This window comes from Dama dama, chromosome 9, assembly GCF_033118175.1.
Source record: "Dama dama isolate Ldn47 chromosome 9, ASM3311817v1, whole genome shotgun sequence".
Lineage (NCBI taxonomy): Eukaryota > Metazoa > Chordata > Mammalia > Artiodactyla > Cervidae > Dama > Dama dama.
Window position 1 is genome coordinate 14,336,025 of NC_083689.1, and position 13,007 is coordinate 14,349,031.

Here is a 13,007-nt window from a genome sequence, read left to right on the forward strand (position 1 = left end):
GGGTTCTCAACATCCTCAAGGATCAAGCCTTAGATTCCTGAATTATGCTTCTGGATTCCTGGAGGCCCAAGGCCACAAGTTCAGTTCCTCTTGGTCTCAGGTTTCCATTTACAGGAAGTTGCAGTATGTGGTTCCCAGTGTCCTCTACTCACAAATTTCTGGTGTCCAGATCCCTGAGAATACCAGCGTCTAGCCATCAGCAGAACAGATGTGAAATCTTAGAAAAGATCGTTTTTTTCTATCAGACAATAGGAAGTCTCTGCTCTCAACACTTCTAAACTAGGGAGCTCATGGAGAAGATTTGTTCATTGCAGCATTTTAAGAAGAAAACACAAACTACTCAAATGAACCATTAATAAATTATAGAAAAATGGAAAGTCATCTCAGTTTTAGAGAATACTGGCCCATGAATCCAAAGACAATAATTTCTACCTATGTTGACACGGAACAATTTTCATGTACACTATAAAGAGAGGTCAGATTGTTGGGTGATTTTTCGGTTAAATACTTCATAATTCTAAAAGTAATATTATTAATACTTGAATATTTGCAGGAAATCTTATATAACTTTCTAGATTAAAACATAGATTCTATGTTTACCAGAATAAATTATAATTTTGTGATAATAGGTGATAACTATTTAAGGAAGCCTAGATCAAGGCAGTAATCAACCATATCTCTTTTGTGTTTTGGGGATATTTTTTTCAACAAATAATTTATTCATATTATTGATATCAAAAATTATTTTTTCAATATTGATAAGGCAAGAATATAGTTGTTGAAAATCACCATCTAAGTCATGACATATTCTGAGGCACAAACATATTCTGTTTGTGCTCTACCAACAAAATTTCTTGAAATTCCTTATGCATATGAAACATCTGATATATTTTCTTAAATTACAATTTCAAACTCAGTAGCAATTGAGCTTTTACCACTGTTAGGAAACAGGATTTATTGTGGTGAAACCTCATGGACCATATTTTAAATGTTCATCTCAAAATATTTTGAACACTGATAATCGAATTGTCTCACAAATCTTTGTTTCACTGCAAAATGCACACAAGTGTGATGAAAAAAGAGAAGTACAAGTGCTTGAAAGAAAGACACAAAGTAGACACTATTTGCAGAAGGCATAGTTGTATACCAAGGAAACTTCAGAGAGTTTCCTGAAAAAATATAGAGAGTTCTACATCTATACCAAGATAAATATGGAAAGTCTACTGGTTTTCCTATCAAGGGAAAATCTGATTTTAATATACAAAAATTGTTTGAAATTTAAGAATAAAACTAGGAACAACCTTCCATTGTTGAATTGCAGTAATTTGTCAAGGAGAAAACTATAAAGTGTAATTAAAGAAATCATAAACTACATAGAGAGCTATACTGGTGGTGTTGGGAAATCTTAGTTTTATAAGGAGTCAATTACATTCAAATTAATCTACACAACCAGTTCAATCAAAATCAAAGGCCAAATGACATTTTAAAGAACTTATTAAACTTTAAATTTTTTTTTTTTAATTAGTTGGAGGCCAATCACTTCACAACATTTCAGTGGGTTTTGTCATACATTGATATGAATCAGCCATGGATTTACACGTATTCCCCATCCCGATCCCCCCTCCCACCTCCCTTTCCACCCGATTCCTCTGGGTCTTCCCAGTGCACCAGGCCGGAGCACTTGTCTCATGCATCCCACCTGGGCTGGTGATCTGTTTCACCATAGCTAGTATACATGCTGTTCTTTTGAAATATCCTACCCTCACATTCTCCCACAGAGTTCAAAAGTCTGTTCTGTATTTCTGTGTCTCTTTTTCTGTTTTGCATATAGGGTTATCGTTACCATCTTTCGAAATTCCATATATATGTGTTAGTATGCTGTAATGTTCTTTATCTTTCTGGCTTACTTCACTCTGTATAAGGGGCTCCAGCTTCATCCGTCTCATTAGGACTGATTCAAATGAATTCTTTTTAATGGCTGAGTAATATTCCATGGTGTATATGTACCACAGCTGCCTTATCCATTCATCTGCTGATGGGCATCTAGGTTGCTTCCATGTCCTGGCTATTATAAACAGTGCTGCGATGAACATTGGGGTGCACGTGTCTCTTTCAGATCTGGTTTCCTCAGTGTGTATGCCCAGAAGTGGGATTGCTGGGTCATATGGCAGTTCTATTTCCAGTTTTTTAAGAAATCTCCACACTGTTTTCCATAGCGGCTGTACTAGTTTGCATTCCCACCAACAGTGTAAGAGGGTTCCCTTTTCTCCACACCCTCTCCAGCATTTACTGCTTGTAGACTTTTGGATAGCAGCCACCCTGACTGGCGTGTAATGGTACCTCATTGTGGTTTTGATTTGCATTTCTCTGATAATGAGTGATGTTGAGCATCTTTTCATGTGTCTGTTAGCCATCTGTATGTCTTCTTTGGAGAAATGTCTGTTTAGTTCTTTGGCCCATTTTTGATTGGGTCATTTATTTTTCTGGAATTGAGCTTCAGGAGTTGCTTGTATGTTTTTGAGATTAATCCTTTGTCTGTTGCTTCATTTGCTATTATTTTCTCCCAATCTGAGGGCTGTCTTTTCACCTTACTTATAGTTTCCTTTGTAGTGCAAAAGCTTTTAAGTTTCATTAGGTCCCATTTGTTTAGTTTTGCTTTAATTTCCAATATTCTGGGAGGTGGGTCATAGAGGATCCTGCTGTGATTTATGTCGGAGAGTGTTTTGCCTATGTTCTCCTCTAGGAGTTTTATAGTTTCTGGTCTTACATTTAGATCTTTAATCCATTTTGAGTTTATTTTTGTGTATGGTGTTAGAAAGTGTTCTAGTTTCATTCTTTTACAAGTGGTTGACCAGTTTTCACAGCACCACTTGTTAAAGAGGTTGTCTTTTTTCCATTGTATATCCTTGCCTCCTTTGTCAAAGATAAGGTGTCCATAGGTTCGTGGATTTATCTCTGGGCTTTCTATTCTGTTCCATTGATCTATATTTCTGTCTTTGTGCCAGTACCATACTGTCTTGATGACTGTGGCTTTGTAGTAGAGTCTGAAGTCAGGAAGATTGATTCCTCCAGTTCCATTCTTCTTTCTCAAGATACTTTGGCTATTCGAGGTTTTTTGTATTTCCATACAAATTGTGAAATTCTTTGGTCTAGTTCTGTGAAAAATACCATTGGTAGCTTAATAGGGATTGCATTGAATCTATAGACTGCTTTGGGTAGAATAGCCATTTTGACAATATTGATTTTTCCAATCCATGAACACGGTATGTTTCTCCATCTGTTTGTGTCCTCTTTGATTTCTTTCATCAGTGTTTTATAGTTTTCTATGTATAGGTCTTTTGTTTCTTTAGGTAGATATACTCCTAAGTATTTTATTCTTTTTGTTGCAATGGTGAATGGTATTGTTTCCTTAATTTCTCTTTCTGTTTTCTCATTGTTAGTGTATAGGAATGCAAGGGATTTCTGTGTCTTAATTTTATATCCTGCAACTTTACTGTATTCATTGATTAGCTCTAGTAATTTTCTGGTAGAGTCTTTAGGGTTTTCTATGTAGAGGATCATGTCATCTGCAAACAGTGAGAGTTTCACTTCTTCTTTTCCTATCTGGATTCCTTTTACTTCTTTTTCTGCTCTGATTGCTGTGGCCAGAACTTCCAACACTATGTTGAATAGTAGTGATGAGAGTGGCCACCCTTGTCTTGTTCCTGATTTCAGGGGAAATGCTTTCAATTTTTCACCATTGAGGGTGATGCTTGCTGTGGGTTTGTCATATATAGCTTTTATTATGTTGAGGTATGTTCCTTCTATTCCTGCTTTTTGGAGAATTTTAATCATAAATGAGTGTTGAATTTTGTCAAAGGCTTTCTCTGCAACTATTGAGATAATCACATGGTTTTTATCTTTCAATTTGTTAATGTGGTGTATTACATTGATTGATTTGCGGATATTAAAGAATCCTTGCATCCCTGGGATAAAGCCCACTTGGTCATGGTGTATGATCTTTTTAATATGTTGTTGTATTCTGTTTGCTAGAATTTTGTTAAGGATTTTTGCATGTATGTTCATCAGTGATATTGGCCTGTAGTTTTCTTTTTTTGTGGCATCTTTGTCTGGTTTTGGAATTAGGGTGATGGTGGCCTCATAGAATGAGTTTGGAAGCTTACCTTCTTCTGCAATTTTCTGAAAGGGTTTGAGTAAGATAGGTGTTAGCTCTTCTCTAAATTTTTGGTAGAATTCAGCTGTGAAGCCATCTGGTCCTGGGCTTTTGTTTGCTGGAAGATTTTTGATTACAGTTTTGATTTCCTTGCTTGTGATGGGTCTGTTAAGATCTTCTATTTCGTCCTGGTTCAGTTTTGGAAAGTTATACTTTACTAAGAATTTGTCCATTTCATCCAAGTTGTCCATTTTATTGGCATAGAGCTGCTGGTAGTAGTCTCTTATGATCCTTTGTATTTCAGTGTTGTCTGTTGTGATCTCTCCATTTTCATTTCTAATTTTGTTAATTTGGTTCTTCTATCTTTGCTTCTTAATGAGTCTTGCTAATGGTTTGTCAATTTTGTTTATTTTTTCAAAAAACCAGCTTTTAGCTTTGTCGATTTTTGCTATGGTCTCTTTAGTTTCTTTTGCATTTATTTCTGCCCTGATTTTTAAGATTTCTTTCCTTCTGCTAACCCTGGGGTTCTTCATTTCTTCCTTCTCTAATTGCTTTAGGTGTAGAGTTAGGTTATTTATTTGGTTTTTTTCTTGTTTCTTGATGTAAGCCTGTAATGCTATGAACCTTCCCCTTAGCACTGCTTTTACAGTGTCCCATAGGTTTTGGGTTGTTGTGTTTTCATTTTCATTCATTTCTATACATATTTTGATTTCTTTTTTGATTTCTTCTATGATTTGTTGGTTATTCAGAAGCGTGTTATTTAGCCTCCATATGTTTGAAGTTTTAACAATTTTTTCCTGTAATTGAGATCTAATCTTACTGCACTGTGGTCAGAAAAGATGACTGGAATGATTTCAATTTTTTTTGAATTTTCCAAAACCAGATTTATGGCCCAGGATGTGATCTATTCTGGAGAAGGTTCCGTGTGCACTTGAGAAAAAGGTGAAGTTGATTGTTTTGGGGTGAAATGTCCTATAGATATCAATTAGGTCTAGCTGGTCCATTGTGTCATTTAAGGTTTGTGTTTCCTTGTTAATTTTCTGTTTAGTTGATCTATCCATAGTTGGGAGTGGGGTATTAAAGTCTCCCACTATTATTGTGTTACTATTAATTTCCTCTTTCATACTCGTTAGTGTTTGCCGCACATATTGCGGTGCTCCTATGTTGGGTGCATATATATTTATAATTGTTATATCTTCTTCTTTGATTGATCCTTTGATCATTATGTAGTGTCCTTCTTTGTCTCTTTTCACATCCTTTATTTGAAAGTCTATTTTATCTGATATGAGTATTGCAACTCCTGCTTTCTTTTGGTCTCCGTTTGCATGAAATATTTTTTTCCAGCCCTTCACTTTTAGTCTGTATGTGTCTCTTGTTTTGAGGTGGGTCTCTTGTAGACAGCATATATAGGGGTCTTGTTTTTGTATCCATTCAGCCAATCTTTGGCTTTTGGTTGGGGCATTCAACCCATTTACATTTAGGGTAATTATTGATAGGTGTGGTCCCGTTGCCATTTACTTTGTTGTTTTGGGTTCACGTTTATACAACCTTTCTGCATTTCCTGTCTAGAGAAGATCCTTTAGCATTTGTTGAAGAGCTGGTTTGGTGGTGCTGAGTTCTCTCAGCTTTTGCTTATCTGTAAAGCTTTTGAATTCTCCTTCATATCTGAATGAGATCCTTGCTGGATACAGTAATCTAGGTTGTAGGTTATTCTCTTTCATTACTTTCAGTACATCCTGCCATTCCTTTATGGCCTGGAGGGTTTCTATTGATAGATCAGCTGTTATCCTTATGGGAATCCCTTTGTGTGTTATTTGTTGTTTTTCCCTTGCTGCTTTTAATATTTGTTCTTTGTGTTTGATCTTTGTTAATTTGATTAATATGTGTCTTGGGGTGTTTCGCCTTGGGTTTATCCTGTTTGGGACTCTCTGGGTTTCTTGGACTTGGGTGGCTATTTCCTTCCCCATTTTAGGGAAGTTTTCAGCTATTATCTCCTCGAGTATTTTCTCATGGCCTTTCTTTTTGTCTTCTTCTTCTGGAACTCCTATGATTCGAATGTTGGGGCATTTCACAGTGTCCCAGAGGTCCCTGAGGTTGTCCTCGTTTCTTTTGATCCTTTTTCCTTTTTTCCTCTCTGCTTCATTTATTTCCACCATTTTATCTTCTACCTCACTTATCCTATCTTCTGCCTCCATTATTCTACTCTTGGTTCCCTCCAAAGTGTTTTTGATCTCATTCATTGCATTATTCATTTTTAATTGACTCTTTTTTATTGCTTCTAGGTCTTTATTAAACATTTCTTGTATCTTTTCAATCTTTGTTTCCAGGCTATTTATCTGTAACTCCATTTTGTTTTCAAGATTTTGGATCATTTTTATTATCATTATTCTAAATTCTTTTTCAGGTAGACTCCCTATCTACTCCTCTTTTGTTTGACTTGGTGGGCATTTTTCATGTTCCTTTACCTGTTGGGTATTTCTTTGCCTTTTCATCTTGTTTAGATTGCTGTATCTGGAGTGGGCTTTCTGTATTCTGGAGGTCTGTGGTTCCTTTTTATTGTGGAGGATTAACCCAGTGGGTGGGGTTAGATGATTGGCTTCTCAAGGTTTCCTGGTTAGGGAAGCTTGCATCAGTGTTCTGGTGCATGGAACTTGATTTCTTCTCTTTGGAGAGCAATGGAGTGCCCAGTAATGAGTTTTGAGATGGGTCTATGTGTTAGGCGTGACCTTGGGCAGCCTGTATGTTGATGTTCAGGGCTATGTTCCTGCGTTGCTGGAGAATTTGCGTGGTATGTCTTGCTCTAAAACTTATTGGCTCTTTGGTGGTGGTTGGTTTCAGTGTAGGTATGAAGGCTTTTGGACAGTCTCTTATTACTTAAAGTTCCACGTAGTCAGGAGTTTTCTGGTGTTCTCAGGTTTTGGGCTTAAGTCTCCTGCCTCTGGATTTCAGTTTTATTCTTCCTGTAGTCTCAGGACTTCTCCAACTGTACAGCCCTGATAAGAAAACTTCTAGGTTAATGGCTAAAAGATTCTCCCCCGTTAGGGACACCCAGAGAGGTTCACAGAGTTACATGAAGAAGAGGAGAGGGAGGAGGGAGATAGAGATGAGCAGGAGGAGAAAAAGGGGGACTCAAGAGGAGAGAGACAGATCTACGCAGCTGTCTGTTCCCAGAGTGTTCTCCATAGCCCAGTCACCTACAAAGATTCACAGAATTGGATTGGGAAGAGAAGGGGAAAGGAGGAAATAGAGGTGTTCTGAGGTAGAAAACAGAGAGTCAAGATTGGGAGAGAATAATCTTTGGTTTAAAAATAGGGCTTCTCTTCTTTTTTTTTTTTTTTTGTAAGGTTATAGTGTATTGAAAATGAAAATTAAGGAGTAGTAGAGGAGTACTAGAGGACTTTAAAAGAAATAAGAGAAAAAGAAAAATAGAAAAGAAAAAGGAAAGAAAAAAAAAGAAGAAAAAAGAAAAAAAAGAAAAAGAAAAAAAAAGAAAGAAAAAAAATTTTTTTTTCCCTAATTAAAAAAATCGTAAAAATCTATGGAAATGAAAGTTAAGGAGTAATGGGGGAGTAATAGGGGATTTTAAAGGAAAATAAAAGAGAAAAAATAAAAAAGAAAAAAAGGAAAAAAAAAGAGAAAAAAAGTAAAATTATATCTAGGAGTTTCTCTGGAGCTGCTGTGGTCAGTGTGGGTTTGGCTCAGTTTCAGATAGCTCCTCATTCCAGCTTGCGCTTCTCGATATCTACAGGCCTCTTCCTGTGTAGTCGGTGTTTTCTAGAGGGATTTTAATCTGTTACACCAGTCCCTTCTGAAGCGGTTCCCTTTGTCTATTTGGCTTCTGTTTGCCGGTCTCTTCAGAGCCTCATTTCCGCCCTGACACAGGCGGGCGGACGTGGACTCTTATTCAGGTAGCTAGTTCCGTCGCTCTGCAGGGAGGGGCTGGCGCTGCAGGGAGGGGCTGGCCCTGCGGGGATGGGCTGGCGCTGGCGGGAGGGGCTGACGCTGCTTTCTCCGTCTGCGCTGCTCAGGCTCCCGGCTGTTCTATATGGAGCGCGCCCCGCGCTGCGCGAGGTTCCAGCCCTCGGGTGTTCCACAAAAGCGCGGAACGAAAAGCTGCACCTGCTCTCTGTGCCTTCCCCGTCAGAGCGGTCCAGGCAGCCAGGGGCTTGATGGGCGCACTCTCCCCAGGTGTGGCGCGCCCACTCCCTTCCACAGACCCAGTCTCAGTTTCCGCTGGCGCCAGTCGGGTGCGTGCGCCTTCTGCCCTCCGCGTCCCCAGCCCCAGTCCCCACCCGCGCCGGTCGGGTGCCTGCGCCCTGTGTCTCGCTGCGACCTTCCCCTCCCCCCTGCCTCCTGCCTCTGGCGGGGCTGGGCCGGTCCGCAGCCTGCGAGATATTCTCTGGATTTTCTCGGTCTCTTTGTTCTGCGAACGGCCGGCAGTGTGTTCCGGCTGGTTAATTTACTCTCTCTCTTTTGGTCTCCCACAGTTCAAGTTGGCAACTCACAGAAGCTCCCTCCGATTGTCCTCAGGGCACTCAGGCCCGGACCCTACCGCAAGCAATGCCGCCTAAGACTTCCTGGGACGGATCTCTGTCCTTAGCTCTTTTGTCTCATTTTTTATCTTTTATATTTTGTCCTACCTCCTTTCGAAGACAATGGGCTGCTTTTCTGGGCGTCTGATGACCGCAGCTACCGATCAGAAGTTGTTTTGTGAAGTTTGTTCTGCGTTCAGTTATTCTTTTGATGAATTTGTAGGAGAGAAAGTGGTCTCCCCGTCCTACTCCTCCGCCATCTTGGCTCCTCCCCCCAGAACTTATTAAACTTAACTAAAGTTTATAGAAGAAAAATGTGAAAGGGGAAATAGCACAGTTGTGAAGAATGACATTGATTAATTGTTCATAACTGATATTTCTTACCCTCTGCGTTGCCAGTGATCAAACTTGAAACAGGTGTTTCTCTTTCCTAAAGGTCCCTGAACTAAGTCTATCCACAAGCCTGTGTAAGCACCAAAATAAAGTGGAACATGCCTTCATTTATAACTTCTCCTGCAAAATGGCTGACCACACTAAGATATATTTCCTGTCACAAACCAGGGATAATTTCCCCTTATTTGTCCACCAGCCCCCTAAAATTAAGTTTATTTTTGCCTACTTCCTCCTTTACCCTATAAAAGAAAAACTTTTTTTCTGTATGATTTTGAGATGCTCACAGATTTCTGAGATCAGAGCATTCTCCCTATTGCAATAGACTTCTTGGTGAAAGTCTCTTCTTATCCAACCAGATTTACAATAATTTAAAAGAAAATACACAAATTTGCCTCATAACATCTATGAAAACAAAATTAAAGCATTTTAAGCATGATATTGGTCTGGAAATGGAAAAGTGGATTCATGAAACAGAATCACAAATACATCATGTATAGAAATTTAATGTTCGGTAGATATGGTATTTTAAATCTGTTATGAAAAATTACATGTGAAGTCAGAAAAGTCACAATACTTTCTTTAATAAATCACATCAAGACAGTAGGTTATTTATTCAGGAAAACTTATTGACTGAATAAATTCCAAGGATACTAAAAACCTACCAAATAAACATTGGAAGATGAAAGACAATGTTCTAGGCAAGACTAAAGCAAAATCCGTATAGTAAATAATAGAAAATCTAGACCAAAATAAAAATTTGTAATGACATAACTGCCAATTTCACCTTATTACAATTGTAATGGGGATGATATTTACCCTGTTTGCTATCAACATGAACATGCATCATCATCAAGTGAGCCTGGTGTTCCCAGATACTCCTGTCCATAGAGGTCAGAAAATGTGCAGTGAACAGTGTGAAAATCATCTTGGAACCATTGCACAGCATTCAAGTTTTGACTGGTTCATCCTCAGTATCTGTCTTTCCTGACAACATACTTACTGATTCGCATCCCTGGAGGCAGCTGTGAGCTAGACAGGCCATTAGTGGTCATATCCCAGTTTAGAAGGGTTGACTTGATTGTATCTGGTTAATAATGCCTTTGTTAAAAAATTTCACAATTCGTATGGAAACAGAAAAGACCCCGAATAGCCAAAGCAGTCTTGAGAAAGAAGAATGAAGCTGGAGGAATCAACCCTCCTGACTTCAGACTATACTCCAAAGCTACAGCCATCAAGACTGTATGGTACTAGCACAAAAACAGAAATATAGACCAATGGAATGAGATGGAGAGCCAACAGATAAACCCATGCAACTACAGGTACCTTATTTTTGACACAGGAGGCAAGAATATACAATGGGGCAAAGACAGCCTCTTCAATAAGTGGTGCTGGTAAAACTGGACAGCTGTGTGCAAACGAATGAAATAAGAACACTTCCTAACACCAGACACAAAGATTAACTCAAAATGGATTAAACACCTAGATGTAAGACCAGAAACTATAAAACTCATAGGCATAACACTCAATGACATAAATCAGAGCAAGATCTTCTATGACACGCCTCCTAGTGTAATGGAAATAAAAACAAAAATAAAAAACTGGGACCTAATTAAACTTAAAAGCTTTTGCACAGCAAAGGAAACTACAAACAAGGTGAAAAGACAACCCTTAAAATGGGAGAAAAATAATAGCAAATGAAACAACTGACAAAGAATTAATTTCCAAAATATACAAGCAGCACATACAACTTAATATCAGAAAAACAAACAATCCAATCAAAAAGTGGGGACAAGACCTAAACAGATATTGCGCCAAAGAAGACATACAGATGGTTAACAAACTCTTGAAAAGATGCTCAGTATCGCTTATTTTTTTTTTTGGGGGGGGGGGGTAGGATCCCATTTATTTTAAAATTTATTTTATTGGTGTATGTATAGTTGATTTACAATGTTGTGCTGATTTTTACTGTACAGTAAAGTGATCAGTTATACATAGATATACATTCTTTTTCTTATTCTTTTCCATTATGGTTTATCACAGAATGTGGAATATAGCTCTCGATTTCAGCATCGCTTATTATTAGAGAAAAGCAAATCAAAACCGCAATGAGATACCACCTCACACCAGTCAGAATGGTCATTATCAAAAAGTCTACAAACAGTAAATACTGGGAAAGGTGTGGAGAAAAGGAAAGCCTCTCGCTTTGCTGGTTGGGGTGTAAATTGATGCAGCCATTATGGATAATGAATGGTACGGAGATTCCTTAAAAAACTAGGAATAAAACTAGCATGTGACTCAGCAGTTTCACTACTAGGCATATACCCTGAGGAAACCAAAACTGAACAAAGACACATGTACCCCAATGTTCATTGAAGCACTATTTACAATAGCCAGAACATGAAAGCAACCTAGATGTCCATAGAAAGATGAATGGATAAAGAGGCTGTGGTATATATGTACAATGAAATACTACTCAACCATAAAAAAGAAAGCATATGAGTCAGTTCTAATGAGGTGGACAAACCTAGAGCCTATTATACAGAGTGAATTAAGTCAGAAAGAGAAACATAAATATCGTATACTGGTGCACATACATGGAATCTAGAAAGATGGTGCTGGTGAATTTATTTTCAGGGCAGCAATGGAGAAACAGACATAGAAAACAGACCTAAGGACACGGAGGGAGAGGAGGAGAAAGAGGTTGAGACCCATGGAGACAGTAACATGGAAATTTATAATACCATATGTAAAATAGACAACCAATGGAAATTTGCTATATGACTCAAGGAACTCAAACAGGGGCTCTGTGACAATCTAGAAAGGTGGGATGGGGAGGGAGATGGAAGGGAGGCTTTGGAGGGTGGGAACATGGTACCTATGGCTGATTCTTGTTGGTGTATTGCCAAAAAAAAAACACAAAATCCGGTAAAGCAAATATCTTTCAATTAAAAACTAAACTGGCAGAAAGAAAACAAAATTAAGAGAAAACTAATACTTTTGTTCTTCAGGCTCCTATTATGAGTAGGCGAACAATTGAAATCGGAGGAAATACAACTGTGACTTATACATATCTTTTCATTTAAAAAATCTGCTTTTGAACTGTGGTGTTGGAGAAGACTCTTGAGAGTCCCTTTGACTGCAAGGAGATCCAACCAGCCTATCCTAAAGGAGATCAGTCCTGGGTGTTCATTGGAGGGGCTGATGTTGAAGTTGAAACTCCAATACTTTGGCCACCTGATGTGAAGAGCTGACTCATTTGAAAAGACCCTGATGCTGGGAAAGATTGAGGGCAGGAGGAGAAGGGGACGACAGAGGATGAGATGGTTGGATGGCATCACCGACACAATGGACATGGATTTGAGTGTACTCTGGGAGTTGGTGATGGGCAGGGAGGCCTGGCGTGCTGCGGTTCATGGGGTTGCAAAGAGTCGGACATGACTGAGCGATGGAACTGAACTCAACCACCCAAAATTACAACTATATAATGTCTATTCTATGGAAAATAACAAATGTTCTCCTTATAGTACTTTTAAGACCTTCACTGCAGTATAATTGCATGGACACAAAAAATAAAGAACAGAAACGTATAATTACTTCACATTTAATAATCTGGTTATATGCAACTGCAGCCAAAAAGAAAAATTTAGATGTACATGTCATGACATTAAATAACTCCCCAAGAACTATCGCTGACCAAAGGAACTTCAAGGGCAAAGTTCATAGCTTAAAAAACTTTATTTTAAAACACAGAAACAGCTAAAATATGTACAAACATTTCATATATCACACGAAAATAAGACTTAGAAAGTTGGAGAAAAGGAAGATTAGGGATCAAGAAGTCATGCAGATATAACATGCAGTGAAATGACAATAGTTAGTAATACCATATTGCAAATTTTCTAACAAAGTAAACCTCTTTATTTTTTTAA

At 38.3% G+C, this 13,007-nt stretch overlaps 1 protein-coding gene across 4 annotated transcripts in view; it reads left to right on the forward strand.

Moving 5' to 3' along the window:
* The window catches only part of LOC133061814 (adhesion G protein-coupled receptor E2-like), a 77,720-nt gene extending 65,083 nt beyond the window's left edge, over positions 1–12,637 (forward strand). For 3 of the 4 annotated variants that reach the window (XM_061150032.1, XM_061150034.1, XM_061150035.1), the window contains one exon: positions 8,641–9,185. In XM_061150032.1, coding sequence (XP_061006015.1) covers positions 8,641–8,724 — 84 coding nt within the window. In that variant the 3' untranslated portion in view covers positions 8,725–9,185. Of the gene's footprint in view, positions 1–8,640; positions 9,186–12,086 lie in introns of those variants that run through there. The other variant, XM_061150033.1, reaches the window with a different exon arrangement.
* Positions 12,638–13,007: the final 370 nt, after the last annotated feature.